This window comes from Hypanus sabinus, chromosome X2 (assembly GCF_030144855.1).
Source record: "Hypanus sabinus isolate sHypSab1 chromosome X2, sHypSab1.hap1, whole genome shotgun sequence".
NCBI classification, from domain to species: domain Eukaryota; kingdom Metazoa; phylum Chordata; class Chondrichthyes; order Myliobatiformes; family Dasyatidae; genus Hypanus; species Hypanus sabinus.
Genome location: NC_082739.1, coordinates 3,981,392 through 4,005,001, shown reverse-complemented (window position 1 = coordinate 4,005,001; position 23,610 = coordinate 3,981,392). Strand labels below are relative to the sequence as shown.

Sequence of the window (23,610 nt, the reverse complement as noted above, 5' to 3'; positions counted from 1 at the left end):
AGGAGTCTCAGACAGGATGGTAACTGCTACAGATATGTATTTCAGGAAAAGAATGAGGCCATTTATTCCAGCAACTCCTTGTCATACGGAAAGATTATCCTGCTTTATCCTATTCCTAGCTCTAGTTCTATGATTCTCTAGTTATGGCACCGAAGGTGATTTTCAAGTGTAATATCTTCCTCTATTGTTCTTTCAACCAATGAGTTAAGGGAATTTGTCTCCATGTGTATGTTAGGTGTATATGTACACAGCATATCCAGACCACCACTGCCTCTTGAATGAAATTGTCCTTATCTCTGCACTAAGTCTTCTGCCAACTGTTTTAAAATTTATTTATTTAGAGATACAGCGCAGAACGGGCCCTTCTGATCCACCAAGCTGTGCTGCCCAGCAATCCACCGATTTAACCCTCGCCTAATCAAAGGACAATTTACAATGGCCAATTAACCTAATAACTGGTACATCTTTGGACTGTGGGTGGAAACCAGACCACACGGAGGAAACTCATGCAGTCATGGGGAAAACATACAGAAACTCCTTACAGACAGCGCCAGAATTGAACTCTGAACTGTGGAATACCCCGAGCTGTAATAGCATCATGCTAACTACTGCACTACCATGATTAATCATCCCTTGTTTGTCATATTCTTGCTTTGAGGAGTGCACTTCATCCACCTTTTACCAGCTAGATAAGCTCTCTACTCCATCCTCACTGCTCCAAGGAAAACAATCCCAGCCAGGGCAATCTTCCCCTATGTGTAAGATTCTGCAATGCTGGTCACACCTTGTAAATCTCATTTGCACCCACTCCGCTGCCATCACATTCCTTTAGCAGTCTGTTGCCCAGAAGTTGATTTATAGTCTAATTGGTGGATTCTGCAGCTCAAGTGTGATCGTACCTGAGACTTGGCCAAAAAAAAATTATCCCATGTTCTCAAAGTGTTAGGTGGAGAATAATGTGGTTGAGTAGTCTCTGTTTGATACTTCTTCCCTCTCAGATCCCGAGCTTGACCTAGCTCCACTTTTTACTTGGTGCTGTCTTGCCCAAACTGACACAACCGCTTCTCAAGGATCTCAAGCACATGCTGCTGTACTGCCTTACTGTTTATTGGCCAAGGACCATCATGCTTTTGATGGGGTGATTTAATTTAATGGAACATGATACCACTTGCTCCATGCTGATTCTATAATAAATATTTTTTTGTCCTTGTCATGTCCCAGAAAAGCAGCTTGTCGTCCAACATAGCTTGCCATGAGGGCAAATAATTGCCATGTGTTGTGGAGGAATTGGTTTCAATTTTTGAATCCAAATGTCCAGTCAAGTTCTACTCAAGGGACTTGAGCTGATCTTACACTGTTGAATGTAGTGTCATTCGGTTGAAATACAAACCTGAAGTCTCCTTATGAATCACATGTACTGAAAAACTGCTCTGCATGCCATCCAAACGGATTATTTAATCACATCAGTCCATCACAGTTGACGTCTTGGTTCAAGATCCTTCTTCAGGACTAGGAATGAAGGGGGAAGACACCAGAATATAAAGGAGGGTGGAGGGGAAGGAGAATAGCTAGAAGATGCTAGGTGAAGCCAGGTGGATGGGAAAGGTAAAGGGCGGGAGAGGAAGGAATCTGATAGGAGAGGAGAGTGGACCATAGGAGAAAGGGATGGATGAGGTGAATGGCAAATGAGAAGAGATAAGAGGCCAGAGTGGGGAATAGAAAAAGAGGGAAGTGGGAGGGTAAATTTTTTTACCGGAAGGGGAAATTAATACTCATGCCATCAGGTTAAAGGCTACTGAACAGAAATATAAGGTGTTGCTCCTCCACCCTGAGGATGGCCCCATCTTGGCACAAGAGCAGCCCATGGACTGACATGTTGGAACAGGAATGGGAATGAGAATTGAAACATTTGGCCACTGGAAAGTTCTACTTTTGGCGAACAGAGTGGAGGTGCTCAATGAAGCGGTCTCCCAATTTATGACAGGTCTCACCATTGTAGAGGATACCGCTTCGGGAGCTCCAGACAAAATGGACAACCCCAGGAGATTCACAGGTGAAGTATTGCCTCACCTGGAAGGACTGTTTAGGACCCTGAATGGAGGTGAGGGAGGAGGCAAATGGGCTCTTTGGGCACTTGGAAGGTTAAGTGCCTTAAGGAGATTAGTAGGAGGGATGGATGGATAAGGAACCACGGTTGGAGCGATCCCTATGGAAAGTGGGGGGTGGTAAATATATGTTTGGTATTAAGATCCCTTTGGAAGTTGTAGAAAATGATGTGTTGGATGCAGAGGCTCATGGGGTGGTAGGTAAGGACAAGAGGAACTGTTAAGGCGCCGGAAGGTGGCGTGGGTGCAGTTGTTCTTGAAATGGAGGCGATGTGGGTGAGGACAGCATCAATGGTGGAGGGAGGGAAACCACATTCTTTGAGGAAGGAGGACATTCTAATGTCCTGCAATGGAAAGCCACATCCTGAACAGATGTGTTGGAAGTGAAGGAACTGAGAGAAGGGAATAGGATTTTCACAGGAGGCTGCGTCACGGTTACAGAGGAAGCATAGCACAGGCAGATTTCAGGCTGCAAGGACATAATAAGGTGGATAGTGAGGTCAGGACTCTATTCTACCATACTGGTGTGTTGTCTATTCTCAATAATCTTGTAACAGTGGCATAGAAGCTGTCCTTGAACCTGGCCATGTATGCTTTCAGACCTTTGGATCTTCTGCCTGGTGGTGTGGGGGGGGGGGGGGAAGAGAGAATATCCAGGGTGGTGTGGAGTCTTTGATCATGCCGTCCGCTTTATCAAGGCAGTGAGAACTGCAGGCAGAGTCAATGGAGCCATAGAGGGGAGGCTGGTTTCTGTGATGTGCTGAGCTGTGTCCACAAACGTCTGTGTTTTTTTTTTGCGGTCTCAAGCAAAGTATTTGCCATGCCAATCTGTGGTACATCTGGATAAAATGCTTTCTAAGGAGCATCAACAGTAATTGTCGAGGGTCACAGAGGAAATGCCAAATTTCTTTAGAATCCTGAGGAAGGAGAGGTGTGGTGAATTTTCTTGGCTGTTGAGTCCACATTATTGGACCAGGACTGGCCATTGGTGATGTTCACTCTGAGGAACTTGAAGCTCTCAGCCCTCTTAGCTTCAGCACTGTTGATGTAGATAGGAGCAAGTGTGCCACCTGTTCCCCCTTCCTGTAGTCAATGACCAGCTCCTTTGTTTGCCTATGTGACACCATGTCACTTGGCTCTCTGTCTCCCTCCTGTAGTCTGACTCATAGTTATTTGAGAGTCAGCCCACTACAGTGGTATCGGCTGCAGACTTGCAGACAGTGCAGCTATCTTAGCACTGGAAGCATGATGACACTTGTGGTCTGTCCCCATCAAAATCCTAGGACTGTTTTGGTCGTTGATGCAAAAAGATACATTGCACTATATGTTTTGATCTTTCAATGTACATGTGACAAATAAAGCTAATCTTTGAAAAAAAAATTGTAGATGGAAGTAGAGCAGAATCAGTTATGCTTGTACAGGAACTGTGGATGCAGCCTTGGGGCACACCAGTGTTGAGGCTAGTCATGGCATAAGTGTTGCTGCCTGTCTTCAGCGTCTGTTGATCAGAAAGTCAAGGATTCAACTGCAAAGGGAGGTGTTAAGTCCCAGGTCGAGGCATTTAGAGATGAATCATCTGTTTCAGCCAACCATTGTGGGATGGTGGTGCAACTAGTAGAACCTCTGCTTCACAGGACTCGAGATTCAGGTTCAGTCCTAACCTCAGGTGCTGTCTGGGCCATGTCTTCATATTTTCCTTGTGACCACATGGATTTTTTTTCCAAGTGCTCCAGTTTCTTCCCACATCCCTAAGATGTGCAGGTTAAGTAGCCACTGTAAATGTCTGTTTGTAGGCCATCGCATCATAGAGTGAGCTCAGAATCAGAATCTGGTTTAGTATCACCAGTATACTGTATATCATAAAATTCGCTAACTTTACAACAGCAGTACAATGAAATACATGACAAATGAATTTCGAGAGAAAAAACCTGAAGCACAGTAAGTATATATATATATATCTGTTAAATAGTTAAGTTAAAATAAGTAGTGCAAGAAAACCCAGAAATTAGAGAAAAACAAGTAGTGAGGTAATGTTCATGAGTTCAAAGTCCATTTAGGAATGGTATGGCAGAGGGGAAGAAGCTGTTCCTGAATCACTGAGTGTGTGTGTCTTCAGGCTTCTGTACCTCCTTTCTGACGGTAACAATGAGACGAGGGCATATCCTGAGTGGTGGGGATCCTTAATAATGGATGCTACCTTCCTAAGGCACCTCTCCTTGAAGATGTCACGGATACTATGGAGGCTAGTAGATCAGTAGAGCTAATAGGACTTGATGTTTCAATCCCTATGACAAGTCGGCACTCTCGATGTTGGCAGTGAGCTTGGAGTGGTGACGAAGAGGGTAGTTCCTCATTGGGGTCATCAGGTAGGCACCCTCCTTCTTTGACGTTTCATTGATAAACCCACGACGTCTCTAGAGGGCTCAACGGTGCTACCTGGTGCCCCAGATACACCCCCCTCAGTTCCGTACTCTCCTGTCTTCATCTTGCAGCCCAGTTGTTGTCTTTCCTTTTAATCCAAATCCAATTGCTGCTTTCTTCTGCAAGAACTTGATTGCTTGTTGGATTGAATAACCCCTCACCCCCATCTTCTTCAATAGACTGGTCGTAGATGTAGCCACGAATCCTCTGCATCCCACTTCTACAGGGAAAATTTTGGTATTCCAGCTGTTCTGGGCAGCTTCAGTTGCCAGTTCAGAATACTAGGCCTTTTTCCTCTCATAAGCTTCTTTAACACCATCTTCCCACGGTACTGTCAGTTCCACTACATATGCCAGCTTGGCTGTTGTGGACCACAGGACCATATCTGACTGGAGTGTTGTAGCCACAATGTCTGGGGGAAACACAAGCTTTGTTTCCAAGTCCACATCCATTTTCCAATCCCGAGCAACCTGCAGAATGCTTACCTCTTTTGATGTTATATGGTGCTCTGGAGGTTGGCCTGCTGGTACAAATCGTGTGATGTGGTCATTTCCTGCCGATGTTTGTGGGGGAGCATTTGTGGTATTTCGCCTCTGTTCCAAGATTGATGCCAGCTGTCTGAGAACTTGGTTATGCCGCCCCTGGCTGAGGCTCATGGTGCATCCTGTTAAAATGTGCCTTAGTGATCCAGGTGATTGACAAAGAGAGCAAGTGGGGTCTTCTCCCCACCACTGGTTCAGGTTTTGAGGTGTTGGTAGGAGGTCATAAGTGGCTCTGATGACAAAACTTAGCCAAGATCCCTCCATCTCCCAGATGTCATGCCAGCTGAGTTTCCACTTCCCAGGCTCTCCCAATTAGTCCATTGGCCCTGCTTGGCCATTGAGATGGCCTTGGTGTGTCCTCTGCCTCCTCCTGTCCCCTCACCTCCTCCACCACGAGCTGTCTCTTCTGCACTGATGTTGCCTTGTGCCATTGAGGAGCCTTTGGGACGAGCCCGAGCCTGGCTCTCCCAAGTTGGACTTGGCCAACCACATCCCTGAAGCGAAGAGCAGACCTAGCACTCTGAACTGCTTCAGATGGGGTCCACTTCCTCCCCATTGCCACACGGGGGGCTGCTGTTCGAATAACAGTATCTTCAGATTCAGTGAGGGTAATGACCAACCTTGCGTTGGTGCATTTGAATTCTTCCACAAGACTTGTAATTGGTAATTCCAATTTGCAGTTCCTGTACAGTCCAACAGGACTTAATCATTGTGGAAGTCCAAGCCACTGTTTCACATGTGTGCTGATCACTCTTTCGAGCTTTTCCACCTTGTTGATAGGGATTTCTTGCATGGTTAAAAACCACATGAATCTTGGGAGTATGCCGAACTGGAAGCACCACAGTTTGAGTTTTCCTGGCAGCAAGGTCTTGTTGATGTGAGCTATGTACGTGTTGGTATCCTTTTTGAGTTGTTTAAACTGCTCAGTGTCCTTGAGCTTAGCATCATACCATCGACCCAGGCTCTTCACTGGCATTTCTGACACAGTTGGGACAGGTGTTCCATCAATATGAAATCTTTGATCCGTGAGTTGACCTTTGACAATGGAGATGCTTCTGCACTTGTTAGGCTTGATCTTCATCCTCGCCCATGTGATGTTTTGATGAAGCTTTTCCAGAAGTCTCTTGGTGCAGGAAACAGTTGTTGTCAGTATTGTTATATTGTCCATGTAGGCTCATATTGGTGGTAACTGTAGACCAAACTGTAGCCATTTTCCTCCTGCAGCCTATTTTGAGGCTCTGATATTGAGCTCCATTGCCATAGTGAAGGCCAGTGGGGAGAAGATGCACCCCGCCATGATGCCTACTTCCAGTGGTTGCCAAGCTGATGTGGTGAAGTCTGATGTTGTGAGACAAACTTGCAGATCCTGGAAGTAGTGTTTTACCAGATTGGTGATTGTTGCAGGCATCTGAAAGAATTCAAAAGCAGTCCACAGCAGGGAATGAGGAACTGATCCATAGGCGTTGGCCAGGTCAAGGAACAAGACATGCAGATCCTTTCCTTCTTTCTTAGCCATCTGGATTTGATGCCATATGACGCTGGTATATTCAAGGCATCCTGAGAAGCCTGTTATGCCAGCCTTTTGGATTGATGTGTCAATGAAATGGTTTTGTTTCAGATATTTTTTAAGTCCTTGCGTCAACACACTGAAAAAGATCTTGCCTTCTGTTTCAGAAGGTTTATTTGGCAAAACTGTTTGATGGTGGACCAATTCTTTCTTTTGGGATTAAAACTCCCTCAGCTCTTCTCCAGGCGTTGGGATCACTTGCTTTTCCTGCGCAACCCTCATGTTTCTCCAGAGAAATTTCAGAACATCCGGGGCGTTCTTGTAGACACCATATGGAACACCTTTAGGGCCTGGCGCTGATGCTGATCTTGCCTTCTTCACTGCCTCTTTCACCTCACTCAGCTTGGAGGGCTGATGTTAAATAGATGTTGTGGGGGTGAGATTGGTGGGATGTCAGCTGGGACAAGTATCAGTTCATCTTTTAGCTCATCAGTGTGGATGGTTCTGAGATATCTTCCAACCTCTTCTTTTGATGCTTTCAGGGATCTGCTTTTCTCTTTTGTAACAATGTATTTCACATATTTAAAGGGGTCTTTAACTCTGTTCTCGCTTTTTCCTTCTTTTTGCGTCGTTTCCTTAAATTCTCTGCTCTGCACAACTTCGAGAGCCTCTGTTTTAGGTCCTCTTGAAGGAGGTTAATGTCCTCCCTTTCTTCTGCTGTTGCTTTTTTCCACGACTTCCTCAGGCCTCTTCTTTCTTTAACAAGTTGTTGGATTTCCTGGAGACAACGGGATTTGGGGGCAGGAGGCATATCTTTCCTGCTGACTTGTCCCTTCACTCCAAATTTCGCCTTTCCGTACCTGTAGATCAGGTCGCCCATCTTCTCCAACTTCTTTTCTGCTGATCCCTTGTTGTCACTTAAGATCAGGCTCACATCTGCATTGATGGTTTCCCACTCCTTGTTGTTAGACTTTGGCCATTTCACCAACGGCTTACGTCCTTTCATGTTCTCCACTTTACAGTGTGCCTGGCTGTGTCTTGGACTACTGCTTGTGCCTGAAACTTTTTCCACATCCCGTAGGGTGCTGATACTCTGCGGACTGTGAGTTTCTTCCTGCAGCTGAGTTTCATCTGACTGATTTGACCTTCCTCTTAACAGCATCTGTTCAATGCGGGGCCCTGGGTTGGAGATTTTCAAGCATTTCTTCCATCCTTGATGAATTTTAAGACCATGAGTTGATGTCCATGCCAAAGTTCATTACCGGGAGGTCAGTGAGAGAGTCTTCTTGCGCCCCCGCTTTCACAGACTCTGGGGGTATACTTCTCTTTAAACTTTCCGTAGCCAAGTGAGAGTGGCTCTTGTGCCCTGACAAGGTGATGGAGCCTATGATGGAGCCAACTAATTTTACAGCTCTCTCCAACTTACTTTGGTCTTTGATAACATGGAAACAAGCTCTTTGGCCCACCTTATCCAAGGTACTCACCTGCACTAATCCCATAAGTCGTCAAATCTGTGAAAGATGATGAGAGTATGGAACAATAAAGATGGGAATAGTCAGGATTAGTATAAATGGGAGAGAGTTGACCATCACTACATACTCAGTCAGCTGAAGGGCCCATATCTGTGCTTAAGATTTTATGACTCATTTAAAGACTTCACGATATTATTGCAAAGCTGAAGATAGTTGCCCTTATGATCTGGCCAATTAGCAATTAAGCACAAACAAATTTCTTGATTATCATTTTGGGACCATGCTGTGCGCAAACTGAATGCTATATTTCTAACTATATATAAAATGATAGTTCACACACCATGGTTATGAAAGGCATTAAAGATACATTTCTGAAGCACCTGACATTTTGTGCATTGGATTGAAGACCAACTAGGATGGGCTTAAATGTAGGCTTTGCAAACAATGCCCACATCCTCCTCAGTCAGTGCCCACCACAACAGCTTATTGATGTGCAACCCTGTACAGGGTGCCAAACCAGATTCCAATGGATATCTGGCACCTGAGGGAACTAATGGGCTACCTTTATCTACTGGGTGGGGAGGAATAAGTTACCATTGGCAATGTGATCAGGAAATCCAGGCTAAAGCAAACAATAATGGGGTTTAAAGGAGAGCAGATTTAAAGTTTTTTTTACAGTGCTGAGAGTGCTGTAGGAACCCTTTCAAATACTTCACTCTACTTTTACTGTATTTTTCTCGCTATTGTCTGTATGTTCCCCATGACCCTGCGTGGGACTCCTCTGGTTGTGCTAGTTCCCTCGCACATTCCAAACACATACGGGTTAGGAGGTTAGTTGGTCACATGGGTGTACTTCAGCAGCACAGGCTTGTTGAGCAGGAAGGGCCTCTTACTGTGCTGTATGTCTAATAAAATTGCAAAGCGTCAAATCGACTGTCTCACATTTACTGCTCTATCAATACCTTACACAATACAATAAGCAAACTGCTAGAGGAACTCAGCGAATTGAGCAGCATCTGTGGGGGGAGGGGGGAGAGATGGAAAGTTGATATTTGGGTCCTGATGTAGGGCAACTTCCTTCCTCCCAAAGATGCTGATCAATCCACTGAGTTCCCTCAGCAGTTGGTATTTCTGCTCCAGCTTCCAGTATCTGCTCTCTTGTGTCTCTTTACATGGTGCAAAGTTAATTTTATTTACAAGCAGCAGTCGTTAGTAAGTTGTTGGGTATAGGAAGGATGGTGGGGATGTTCATTAAATATAAAAATGTACGGGAGATTGGAGTCAAACTAACATGAGATAAGCTGGAAGTAATTTTGCAGACAACGGACATTCACATTGTGTTTTGACAATGTCTTGTTTCTCAAATCAATATCTGCTCCTGGAGGGTCTTGTGGTTTATTGATTGAATTCTTCTAGGCAACGCTTGTCTTCCCACCTCACCCATTGTGTTCAGTCATGATACCAACAAAATGCATTACCTGTACTCATTTAGTCTATCTGCTAACAGCACATCACATGCATAAGTAATAAAGACAAAAGATTGAAACTCAGTTCCTGATCCAGAATTAACAGGCTGCATTTGGGTGTAGGAGGGGAGAGTTTGTTTTGGGCTGTTGTAGACATGTATGATTCCTTTTAAAAGTGAAATCTACCATACTGCTAGCATTTAATCTACTTTGTGAATTCAAGGCTGAGAGGAAGGAAGGAAATGGGAATTTCAGTTGGCATGATGTAAGTTAAGTCCTTTGCAAATAGTTGCTGAGAGACTTTTCTCCCAGACTGAAGATTCTGGAAATGAGGTTGAGGTTCACGCCCTCTGAATCACGTATTTATTGAGATGCAGAAAATAAACATAAGACCATACGACCATAAGATATAGGAGCAGACTGAGGCCATTTGGCCCATCGAGTCTGCTCTGCCATTTCATCATGGCTGAGCCAATTTTCCTCTCAGCTCCAGTCTCCTGCTTTCTCCCTTTATCCTGTCATGCACTGACCAATCAAGAATCAATCAACCTCTGCCTTAAATATACATAAAGACTTGGCCTCCACAACTGCCTGAATTCCACAGATTCACCACTCTCGTGCTAGAGAAATTCTTCCTCATCTGTTCTAAAAGGGCACCCCTTTATTCTGAGGCTGTGCCCTCTGGTCTTAGACTCTCCCACTGTAGGAAATATCCTCTCCATATCCACTCTATTAAGGCCTTCCACCATTCGATAGGTTTCAATGAGGTCACTCCTCATTCTTTTGAATTCTAGTGAATACAGGTCTAGAGCCATCAAATGCTCTTCATATGACAAGCCATTCAATCCTGGAATAATTTTCATGAACGTCCTTTGAACCTCCTCCAGTTTCAGCACATTCTTTCTAAGATAAGGGGGCCAAGACTTGCTCACAGTACTCCAACTGAGTCCTCACCAGTGCTTTATAAAGTCTCAACATTACTACTTTGCTTTTACATTCTAGTCCTCTTGAAATGAATGCTAACATCACATTTGCCTTCCTCACCACTGACCCAAACTGCAAATTTGCCTTTAGAGAATCCTGCACAAGGACTCTCAAGTCCCTTTGAGCCTCAATTCTGTATATTTTTTCCATTTAGAAAATAGTCTACATTTTTATTTCTTCTACCAAGTGCATGACCATGCATTTCCCGTCACTGTATTCCATCTGCCACTTCTTTGCACATTCCCCTAATCTAAGTCCTTCTGTAGTCTCTCTACTTCCTGAAAACTATCTGCCCCTCCACCTATCTTCATATTGTCTGCAAACTTTGCAACAGAGCCATCAATTCCATCATCTAAATCGTTGACATATAATGTAAAAAAAAATGGTTCCAACACAGATTTGTCAGGCAAGATTTTCCCATGAGGAAACTATGCTGACTATGGCCTATTTTATCAAGTGCCTCCAAGTATCCTGAGAACCTCATCCCTAATAATCATCTCCATCATCTTTCCAACCACTGAGATCAGACTAACTGGCCTATAGTTTCCTTTTCTCTGCCCCTCTTCCTTCTTGAAGAGTTACCTGGAACCATTCCAGAATCTAGTGATTCTTGAAAGATCAGTACTAATGCATCCACAATCTCTTTCAGAACTCTAGGGTGTACACCATCTGTTCCAGGTGACTTACCTACCTTCAGACCTTTCAGATTCCCAAGAACCTTCTCTCTAGTTATGGTAACTTCACACATTTCATGTCCCCAACACCTGGAGCTTCCACCAGACTGCTAGTGTATTCCACAATGAAGACTGCTGCAAAATACTTAATCAGTTCATCCACTATTTCATTGTTCCCTATTACTGTCTCTCCAGCATCGTTTTCCAGTGGTCCAAAATCTACTCTTACTTTTCTTTAATATTTTATGTATCTGAAGAAACTTTTGGTATCCTCTTTAAGGTTTTTGGCTAGCTTTCCTTCATATTCCATCTTTACCTAAATGACATTTTAGTTGGCTTCTGTTGGTTTTTAAAAGCTTTCCAATCCTCTAACTTCCCACTGATATTTGGTCTATTACATGCCCCCTCTTTGGCTTTTATGTTGGCTTTAAATCCTCTTGTCAGTTATAGCTGTGTCATCTTTCCTTTAGAATACTTCTTCCTCTTTGGGATGTATATATCCTGTGCCTTCCAATTGCTTCCAGAAATTCCAGCCACTGTGGTTCTGCTGTCATCCCTGCCACTGTTCTGGTATGGGTAATAATCCTGAGATCGCAACCTTGGAGGTCCTGCCCTTTAACTTGGCACCTAACTCCCTGTGCAGAACCTGGACACTCGTCCTACCTATGACATTGGTATCTACGTGGACCATGACCTCTGCCTGTTCACCCTCCACTTAAGAATTCTGAGGACTGAATCTGAGATATCCCAGACCCTGGTGCCTAACTAACATGCAGGTAATTAGGACGGCAAATGGTTTTGCACTCCTAATTGTATAAGGTTTTAGTGAGACGTTATGGAGTCATACAGCATCGAAACAGGCCTAACCTGTCAATGCCATCCAACCAAGTCCCTTTTGCAAACATGAGGAAATCTGCAGATACTGGAAATTCAAGAAACACACACAAAATACTAAACACCATTATTGTATCTACCTCTACAGCTTCTTCAGACAGTTTATTCCATGTATTCACTACCCTCTGCCTGAAACAGTAACCCCTGTGATCTCATTTCAGCCTTTCCCTTCTCATCTCAAACCTATATTCTCTAGCTTTAGACATTCCTTCTCTTGCAAAAAATACTGTGACCACTCAACTTATATATGCCCCTTATGAAGTTAGATGCCTCTATTATGTCACCTCTCCAGGGAAGAATAGTCAAAAGCGTATCCAGCCTCTCCTTATAACTCAGTATTGACCACATCTTTGTAAATCTTTTCTGGTCCCTTTCAACTTAATGGCATCCTTCCTGTAGCCAAATGACCAGAGTCTCACCAATTGTAATATTAGGAGTGCTGTTGTAGTTTTGTTTTCCATAGTTGCAGGAAGATCAGCCTACCCAGATTCAGTGCAGTGTTGATTATTCAGGTTGAGTCTCAAAGAGTCATAGAGCACTACAGCACAGAAACAGGCCATTTGGCTCATCTAGTCCATGCTGAACTGTTGTTCTGCCTACTGCCACTGACCTGTACCAGGACCATTGCCTTCCATACCGCTTCCATCCATGTTCTTATCTAAACTTTTCTTAAATATTGCAATTAAACCCACATCCACCACTTCTGCAAACAGCTTGTTTCACACTCTCAGCACCCTCTGAGCGAAGAAGTTCCCCCTCAGGTTCCTCTTCAACATTTCACCTTTAACCTATAACCTCTAATTCTTGATTCACCCAACCTCAGTGGAAAAGGCCTGCTTACGTTAATCCTATTTATGCCTTCATTATTTTGTATGTCTCTATCAAATCTCCTACGCTCCGGGAATAAAGTCCTACATATTCAATGTTTCCCTATAACTCAGATCCTCAAGTCCCGGCAACATTCTCTGTAATTCTCTCTAACCTTTCTCTGTAATCTTTCAGTCCTATTGATATTTTCCTCAAAGTAGGTGACCAGAACCATGCACTGTGCTCCAAATTTGGTTTAATCAAATTCTTATACAACTTCAACATAACATCCCAACTCCTGTACTCAGTACTTTAATCGATGAAGGCCAATGTGCCAAAAATTTTTCTATGACTATCATCATGTGACACCACTTTCTAGAAATTATGAGCCTATCTACCTATGATGCCACTTTCAAGGAATTCTGGGGATGAGGAGGTTGGTTACCTTTGGTGTAGATATTCAGTAAGGTCAACCTTTGCTTGTATGATTTCAGAAGAACAGATTCAGACAGGATTGGGAATGATATGGGAGATACAGAAGCTCTTCCTCCGTAGAGAGAATCTTGAATGGGAGGGATGGACGATCATGGTAGTCTCAAAGTCAGAGGTTAACCAAATGTAGGTGAGCTGAAAGGAAAATTCCAGTAAATTTTTGAAATTCTCAATTATACTCCATCCTTGAGTGTATTCAATGAGTGATTTTCAGAAACAAAGGGAATTAGAATGGAGATTAGGTACAGGGCTAATATCTTATTCAGTGGGTGTGAGGAGCTGTATGTGTCACTGCTTCTTCCATTTCTTATGTTAGGAAATGCCATATTCTAAACATTTCTTGCATTAAGAATAGAACAATATCAGCAGGAGGTGTGGGAGTTGGCCACCTAGCCTGGTCCACCATTCATCAGGGTCATAGCAGATTTTTCATTGATCTGTATTCTGGATGAATACTGCCCTGCAAGGTAGAGAATTCCAAAGGTTCACTATCCTCAGAGTGAAGGAATTTCTATTTTCTCATTGATAAACAGTTTCCCTCTCTTGTTCTGAAGCCAAGGCCTCTGGTCCTAGATTCCACAGGCCCAAGGAGGCCCAACACAAACTTTGTAAATTACATTAAGACCTCTTCTCATTCTTGGCCTCATCTGCTGTTTCTGTGAGGGCTTAACCATCCAATGGTGCATTCCGGAAGAGCAGCAAGGCAATTCCTTCCAGCACCCTGGCCATTATTTATTCCCTCAAATATCACTGCCACAGCAAGTTATTGGGTCGTTGCAAGATCTTTCTCTGGAAATTTGCAGAAGTGTTCCTCTGCACTATACCTTCAAAGACAAATATGCTTCTAAGAAGAAGGGGTATGTGCAGGAATTTGCTAGATTTTGGACAAATAGGATCGTTAAAGGTTGGCCTTATTCTGTTAAATGCACATCGAAGCTTATAGTGAATGGTGTTCAATCACCAAGAGGAGAAAATCTGTATATACTGGAAATCCAAGTAACACACACAAAATGCTAGAGGAACTCAGCAGGTCAGGCAGTATCTACGGAAAAGTGTACAGTCAACTGTTTACTTTTTTCCGTAGGTGCTGCCTAGCCTGTCAAGCTCCTCCAGTATTTTGTGTCTGTTGTGTGAATTGTGTCGCTTGCTTCAAATCAAATCAGCAAGGATTGTGCTGGGCAGCTCACAAGTGTTGCTACACTTCCAGTGCCAACATAGCATGCCCACAACTCACTAACCTTAACCATATGTATTTGGAATGTGGGAGGAAACCCATGTGGCCACGGGCAGAACATACAAAGTTCTTACAGACAGTGGTAAGAATTGAACCCCATTCGCTGATCACTGACTGACACTGCAAAGCAATGTGCTACCGTGCTGCCTGTGTTTGCAGTTTGGATGAGAAAGTCTGCATGGTCAATAGTTACTGTGGAAGAGTGCAGGCTTGACACATGTCCCTGGAACGCTGCGACATGAATTCCATCCTGCACTCTGACTTAACTGCTTAGTGATGTATACTTAGCATGCCTGGGCCTGAGGCGAGCTTATAGCACACAACTCGCTTGGGCATTGTGGAAATAATTCCAGCAGCAGAAAGAATGAAGAGAAACAGCCTGAGGTCTGGGAATCCACATCAGACTCAGTGCTCAACATTTCTTCTCATTTATTATAAGGCTTGCCTCCAAGGAATAAAAATTTTAGAGAAGTCAGTTTGCTGGTAAATGTGTGGTTTAGTCCAAGCCTCCTGTTGTTCCTATTCCAACCAAGGACTCAAAAAGGACCAAATTTTCCATTCTGCAGCCTCAGCTGTGTGTAATACTTATGGACTGATTATCTGCCCAAAGGCACAGAAATGGAACGGACAACCTCATATTTTAGAATTTAAACTACTTTGTCAAAAAACAAATCTACAGAAATTGCTGTCTAATCAGTTAATGATCCCTGATATATTGATTTTGCTGTGGCCACCTTCCCAAAACCACTCAGAAAATCTTAAATGGGAAAGAAAATGCTGGATGTGTTCAGCCGATTAAGCAACATATGTGTAGGGGTAAGTTCAGGTCGATGATCTTTCATCAGAATGCATACTTGTTTCTTTTCCAGTTCTTGGACCTTCAGTAGAGTGATGCAAAGTCCTACTTATGCAGTAGTATGTCACTAAATGAATTGTTCCTGTGCCTCAGAAGCAACCATTTAGCGTCAATGGATTCCATAATGAATTAAACTCCATATAATCCTCTCCTTCCCACCCCACTTCATTGCATTCTGTCAGATTTACTTTTTGTTCTTTTCCCTTGCAAATTGGTTGTAGTTTAGAAATAGGGAAGTATTGTGCTATCACACAGGGTTTGTAGAGCCATACATGGAAAACTATGTACAGTTTTGGTCCCCATATCCAGGAAGGTATATAATAGCATTTGAGACAGTACAAATGTGATTCACCATACTACCTTCTGGGATGAGAGTGTTGTCCTTTCGAGAGAGGCTCAATGGTTGGATCTGTCTTTCTTGGAGTTTAAAAGAATGAAGGGTGATCTTATTGAAGCATGTAAGAACCTAAGGGGCATTGGGATAGATGTTAAACTGTTTTTATGAGTGGGAGAATCTTAAACAGAATGAGATTGTTTCATGATAAGGGGCAGGTCATTTAAAACAGAAATATATAGAAATTCCTTTTCATAGAGAGTGATGAATCTCTGGAATTCTCTGCCTTTGACAATTTTGGAAGCTAGCACATTAGTAGTGTTAGATTTTTTTTGAAAGATCAGAGGATTGAAGATGATGGATCTGTGGCAGAAAGGAAGAAAATGCTTGAGTTACGTCAGTCATGATCATATTCAATGGCAGGACAAGTTTGAAGGACTGGTATTCTATTTCAGTTCCTATTTTCCTGTGTCCTTTATGTATTTTCCCCTTCAGTACATCCATTCTATTTGCTTCCCTTGTGGTTTCATTAATTCACCCCTCAGCCTTCTCTTTCATTGAGGTTTGACTTTTGCAGTAATCCAGATTATTCCAGTTGGTTCAGAACATGAATGAAGATTCTGAGTTGACCTGCCAGAGAACGAATATTGTATTGCCAGAAATATCATCATATTGATTCAGATTCTGATTGATTTTCTTTATTTAATGTATATCAAAATAATCAATGACAGTTCTTCCTGGTGCTCTGGCCAATGATTACTCCTCAATCAGTGGCCCTGTGCAACAGTTACTCTTCAATCTTCAAATTGGAATGGAATTTTCCATAGGTGATCTAATCTAATATATAACTAATAAGTAATATAAAAGAAAAAAAAAACAAAAAAGAAGGGAAAAAAAAACGGGCTGTTTATAATATCTCACAAAAATAAGTATTCATCAATGCCGTCACTTCCGGTCCTCTCAAAATACATAAGCTGAAAACTGGGAAATCAAATGAACTTGGCACAGGGTCATATTACATCATATTAAAATGTTGAATAAATGGTCTCCATAACTTTTAGTTATAGTTATTAGATTAGATTAGCTAGTTCTGCATTATATAAATTTTTTTTTTTGTTTTGTTTTGTTTTTCTTTCTTTTTTCTGTTTTTTTTTATATTATACATTATGAAATATTTAGATTTACTATGTCCATACATATATCTTATGGCTTATGTCTTGGTAAACTCATTTATATTGTAACTATTATGTATGTTTTTTTTTCATATGTAATGGAATGTCTATGTTGGTAATTTCTTTATCAATATATCATCTGTATTCTGTCCATATTACTAATATTAATAAAAAGATTTAGAAAGGAATTTTCCATAGGTGTTATTAAATGTAATACTGAGTGAATGAAAATTTCTAGTATGTGGAAACTTTGGGATCTTTTCTCCATTTTACTTCCCCCACCAAGCACAAGTAAAGTGCAAACAGACATGGGCCTTTTCACAACATGAATTACAAGACAAATCAGAGCACAATGCACTGCACTCCAGTGAAACAGATCCGGCAATTGTTGGCAGTCTTTCTGTCATATGGGGAGCTTTATCAGGTGTCCCAAGTTGAAGTGTGTTAAGAGGACAAAGGCCAATATGATCATCTATTTCTACTCTTCATGAGTGAAAATCCTGATGGGACTGTTAGTTTCTGCCAACCACGGAGGTGGTATTTCAAACTATACAACAGAGAGTGAAATACCAGCAGTAACAAATCTGAGAGTAAGAATCCCATCCAAAGACAAGGCCAGGAAATCCATCATCATTCAGTAGGGCTAGATTTTGCAGGTTGTATCCTTCCAATCTCCTCCAGCTCCATAAAGATCTTCCGAAATTTGTAATCCTCCAATTCTGAGCGGTTGATCACTCGCGAGTTTAATTGCTCCCCAATAGTAGCTGATTCGTCAGTTGCCAAGGCCCTGTATTCTGAGATTCATTTCCTAAATCTCTCCACCCCTTTGCTTCTCTTTCCATCTTAAATTCAGTTCTTAAACCCTACACCTTCAACCAATTTCTAGACAAAAGGCTCAGTGTCTCTCTGAGTGACTTTGCAACAAAGTTCATCTGATACTCCTGCAAAGCACCATACAATATTTGGTGAAATTGATTTAAATTGTCATTGCTTTTAAATGTACCCAACTTCTTTGCATAATAGATCCATAGCTGTACTTAGCACTATCACCTTAAGTGCTTGAAGAAATTATCAGGGAAGATGCCATTTCCTGCTTTACAGATAATAGTTTGCACTTCCCCTGAATACAATGTGATCTCTTCCTGTCTCCCCAGCCCTCCATTTTGTCACAGTAAATGTATCCGCAGGGTCTTTTATTTATAAATGAGTGACTGGATTAACCACACTAACGAGGCAGAGACCCCAGGAATGTAGAACATTTTCCCACTCTGCAGATGAAGAATGACTTTACTGAAAGCAGAATTTGTTTTCCTAAAGTAAGATTAACAGCCCGTTTCCAATGTAATCTGCTGCCTTCAGTTACTGGAGTACAGTCCAGTTCGCTTGGGGCTATCCTGTGGAAGGTTTTATTAGTATAATCTATTGTGGCTCTTGTAGCCAGCTGCCTGGAATAGCTCTTCTAAGCACAAAACAGGAGCAGCCATTATTTTGTGTACATAAAAGTTTATGGACTCATTATTAATTTTATTACTAATTGAAATATTTAATGAAAGTAGTACATGAATAATTTAATTCCTCATTAGCCAAACAAAGGTTGTATCAGCACCATTGAGCTGATTAAAGAGAGAGACATATTTCAGTATTCAGTCCTCACTTCCTGGCATGTAGAACTCTGGGAAGAAGCATTCCTGTTGTTTCCTCTGTTGCTTATTCATTTAATTCAGGGCCCTGTCCAACGATGCTGACCACACCACAGGAATCTGAAAAAAGATTATCAGCACTATTAAAATTATCTTATGGGACATTGCTCAGGAATGGAAAAGGCAACAGAAAGTGATGGATACAGCCCAGTCCATTGCAGGCAAAGCCCTCCCCACCATTGAATACATTTATATGGAGTGCCGCCATGAGAAAGCAGCATCCATCATCAAGGACCCTCACCATCCAGGCCATGCTCTCTTCTTGCATTACCATTGGGTAGGAGATGCAGAAGCCTCAGATTCCACACCACCAGGTTCAGGAAGCATTGTTACCCTTCTAACATCAGGCTCCTGAACTGCCATAATAACTTCAATCACCACTGTTCTGAACTGATCCTACAACTGACTCACTTACAAAGACTACTTACAACTCTTGTTCTCAGTATTCATTTTGTATTTGTACAGTTTGTCTTTTGCATATTGGCTGTTTGTCAGTCTTTGTTCTTTATATATAGTTCTTCATAACTTCTACTGTATTTCCTTATTTCCAGTAAATGCCTGCAAGAAAATGAATTCAAGGTGGTATATGATAACATATATGTACTTTGATCATAAAATTACTTTGAATTCTGAACATTTGCTAACTACCCTTGATAAGATCTTCTACAACTGGGTAGGTTCCTTGATCTTCTCAGAGGGTAGTGAAGATTCAAGCACTTTGCTCTTGGTCTGAGATCACATGCTATATGGACCAGATCACTCACGGTCTCTCCCAGATCACCATTCACAACACTGAGACATGGATTACACTGATTCACTTCAACTAGTCAGACTGTGTCATTCAAATCCCTGGCACCATGCTGCCAAATGAACATTTAATTTCAAGATCTGACCTTAGACCAAAAGACCATAAGACAGGAGGAAGCATATCACAGGAGGTTGTTAGCGCGTGGCCAAATGGTTAAGGCATTGGTCTAGTGCTAAGGCTGCGTGTGTGTCCTTGAGCAAGGCACTTAACCACACATTGCTCTGCGACGACACTGGTGCCAAGCTGTATCGGCCCTTGCCCTTCCCTTGGACAACATCGGTGGCGTGGAGAAGGGAGACTTGCAGCACGGGCAACTGCTGGTCTCCCATACAACCCTGCCCAGGCCTGTGCCCTGAAAACTTTCCAAGGCGCAAATCCATGGTCTCTCTAGACTAACAGATGCCTATTATTATGGCCTGAAATGATGAAGGAAGAAAATTAACTAGTAATGTGAAAGTATTTGAAAGAGAGGGTTTTATGGGGCTACAGGAATTTACTGGAAAGAGACATCAATTATAGACAGTTGTACAAAAGAGCTGGAGCATATTGGAAGGAATAAATAACATCATCCACTCCTGTACCAAACTGTAATAAAAAACAGAAAATGTTGTAAATGTTCAGTGGGCCAGGCAACAGCTGAAAGAGAAAAAGGAGGAAAACATGCATAGTGCTCTGGGAGTACAATCATCACACAGGCATCAATGGTTGAAGTAAGCTCTCAACACTATCTTGCTGAGGGCAATCGAAGATGGGTAATGAATGCTGGCCATGGTGGCAATGCCCACATTTGTCAATGAACAAACATTTTTTAAAAAATACACATAAAGATCGTTATACTCTGCCATTTGTAGCCACCATCTGGTACATTGACAAAATAATGAATCCAATGTACACTTAGTGGCTGCTTTATTAGGTACACCTGTACACCTGCTCATTCATACAAATTATCTAATCATCCAATCATGTGGTAGCAACTCAAAGCGTAAAGCATGCAGACATGGTCAAGAGGTTCAGTTGTTGTTCAGACCAAACATCAGAATGCGGAAGAAATGTGATCTACAGTTCATCTAAAAAGTATTCCCCCTCCTTGGAAGTTTTCATAGAAACATAGAAAACCTATAGCACAATACAGGCCCTTCGGCACACAAAGCTGTGCCGAACATGACTCTATCTGAGAAATTGCCTCGGGTTACCTACAGCCCTCTATTTTTCTAAGCTCCATGCACCTATCCAGGAGTCTCTTAAAAACCCCTATCATTTCCACCTCCACCACCGTCGCCGGCAGCCCATTTCCACACACTCACCACTGTCTGCGTAAGAAACTTCCTCCTGAAATCTCCTCTTTACCTACTTCCCCAAACACCTTAAAACTGTTCCCTCTCATGCTAGCCATTTCAGCCCTGGGAAAAAGCCTCTGACTATCCACATGATCAATGCCTCTCATCATCTTATACACCTCTATTAGGTCACCTCTCATCCTCCATCACTCCAAGGTAAAATGGCTGAGTTCACTCAACCTGTTCTCATAAGACGTGCTCCTTAAACCATGCAGCATCCTTGTAAATCTTCTCTGCAGTCTTTCTATGGTTTCCACATCCTTCCTGTAGTGAGGCAATGAGAACTGAGCACAGTACTCCAAGTGGGGTCTGACAAGGGTCCTATATAGCTGAAATATTACCTCTCAGCTCTTAAACTCAATCCCACGATTGATGAAGGCTAATGCACTGTATGCCTTCTTAACCACAGAGTCAACCTGCGCAGCAGCTTTGAGTGTCCTATGGACTCGGACCCCAAGATCCCTCTGATCCTCCACACTGCCAAGAGTCTTACCATTAATATTATATTCTGCCAGCATATTTGACCTACCAAAATGAACCACCTCACGCTTATCTGGGTTGAACTCCATCTGCCACTTGTCAGCCCAGTTTTGCACCCTATCGATGTCCCACTGTAACTTTTGACAGCCCTCCACACTATCCACAACACCCCCAAACTTTAGGCATCAGCAAATTTACTAACCCATCCCTTCACTTCCTCATCCAGGTCATTTATAAAAATCACGAAGAGAAAGGGTCCCAGAACAAATCCCTGAGGCACACCACTGGTCACTGGCCTCCATGCAGAATATGACCCGTCTACAACCACACTTTGCCTTCTGTGGACAAGCCAGTTCTGGATCCACAAAGCAATGTCCCCTTGGATCCCATGCCTCCTTACTTTCTCAATAAACCTTGCATGGGGTACCTTATCAAATGCCTTGCTGAAATCCATATACACTACATCTACTGCTCTACCTTCAGCAATGTGTTTCGTCACATCCTGAAAAAATTCAATCAGGCTCGTAAGGCATGACCTACCCTTGACAAAGCAGGTTTTATTATTTTACAACATTGAATCACAGTGGATTTAATTTGGCTGTTTTGACACTGAACAACAGAAAAGTCTCTTTTGTGTCAAAGTGAAAACAAATATCTGCAAAATGATCTAAATTAATTACAAATATAAAACACGAAAACCTCCAAGGGAGTGAATATTTTTTATAAACACTGTAAGTGATTTAGACAGTGGAATGATTGTTGGTGCCAGATGGGGTAGTTTGAGTATCTCAGAAACTGCTGATCTCCTGTGCAGAAGTGCATCTCTGAATGAACAACACTGAACCTTGAAGTGGGTGGGCTACAGCAGCAGAAGACCATAAACGGACAGAAAAACATAATAAAACTTTATTAGGTACAGAAGGTACCTGATAAGGGGCCACTGAGTGGGTATTCATTTAGTTAGAAACACTGAAACCAGCCTATGGAAAGAAAATGCTGGAAATATTCAACAGTCTTTATGTTCCTTTCTGCGAATGCCCTCATTAACCCATCAACTAGACGACGACATCGATAACTTCTCCAAGGTAAGCTAGCCTCACCCTATGGAGATATTCCCCATGTTCTCTCCATACTCACTGGACAATGCTATTGGCATGGTTAAGTTAGGCCGAAGGGTTTGTTTCCCTGCTGTGTGACTGACTCTTTCTCGCCCTTCAAACTCAATACAAAATAAATATAAATAGTGTTTTCCCTGTTCCGAGTTCTGATGAAGGATCCATTACTGCAAATGTGATTCTGTTTCTCTTTCCACTGATGATGTCTGACCACCATTTTCTATTTTTATTTCAGTTTTTTGGTGTCTGCACTTTTTGATTTTTGTTCACTAAAATTAATTTTCCCAGTAATGGTCACAGCATTGTTTTGCAGCCTCACTGTCAACTTGACTGTGGTCTGGTACTCACCTTGAGTGAACTGTTGTATATTTCTTCCTTCTTCATCCAGTCCCAGCTATGATTACTTCCCACCCCAACACCACCATCGCCATCAAGGGTCAGAACAAGGAGCTTAACTGCACAGCCCGTGGAGAACGGCCAATCATCATTCGCTGGGAGAAGGAGGACACAGTGATTGATCCAGACAGAATGTTCCGATACTCAGTGGCCACCAAGGACAATGGGGAAGAGGTTGTCTCCACCTTGAAGGTAGGTTATTGATGATTTATTAATTCAATTGGGCTGATAAATGGTGCAGCCTACAACACCAGAGACCTGGCTTCTATCCTGACCTCAGGTGCTGGCTGTGAGAAGTTTGCACATTCTCCCTGTGAGTTTGCAGGGTTTCCTCTGGGTGCTGGATGCTCCCACATTCCCAAAATATGAGGGTTAGTAGATTATTTATTTATTTATTTAGAGATACAGCGCGGAACAGGTCCTTCTGGCCCGCTGAGCCGTGCTGCCCAGCAACCCACTTATTTAACCCTAGCCTCACCACAGGACAATTTACAATGATCAACTAATCTACTAACCAGTACGTCTTTGGACTGTGGGAGGAAACCAGACCACCCAAAGGAAACCCATATGCTCACAGGAAGAGCATAGGAATTCCTTACAGTCGACATCAAAATTGAACTCTGAACTCCAATGCCCTGAGCTGTAATAGCATCGTGCTAACCACTACACTGCCACTGCACCCCATTAATTCAGATTAGTTGGACACTGCAATTTTTCCGTAGTGTGTGGGTGATTGGTAGTTGATAGAATGCAGCGAGAGGATTAACGTAGGATTAGTGTACATGGTGGCTGATGGTCAGCATGGTCTCGCTGG

At 42.6% G+C, this 23,610-nt stretch overlaps 1 protein-coding gene across 3 annotated transcripts in view; it reads left to right on the top strand.

The window, feature by feature from the left end:
- dscaml1 (Down syndrome cell adhesion molecule like 1) overlaps nt 1-23,610 on the top strand; it is a 676,237-nt gene that overhangs the window by 437,694 nt on the left and 214,933 nt on the right. For all 3 annotated transcript variants that reach the window (XR_009509068.1, XM_059956821.1, XM_059956822.1), the window contains one exon: nt 22,789-22,988. Coding sequence is in view for 2 of the 3 variants with exons in the window: in XM_059956821.1 (XP_059812804.1) it covers nt 22,789-22,988 (200 nt within the window). In the remaining variant the exon portion in view is untranslated. The remainder of the gene's footprint in view (nt 1-22,788; nt 22,989-23,610) is intronic.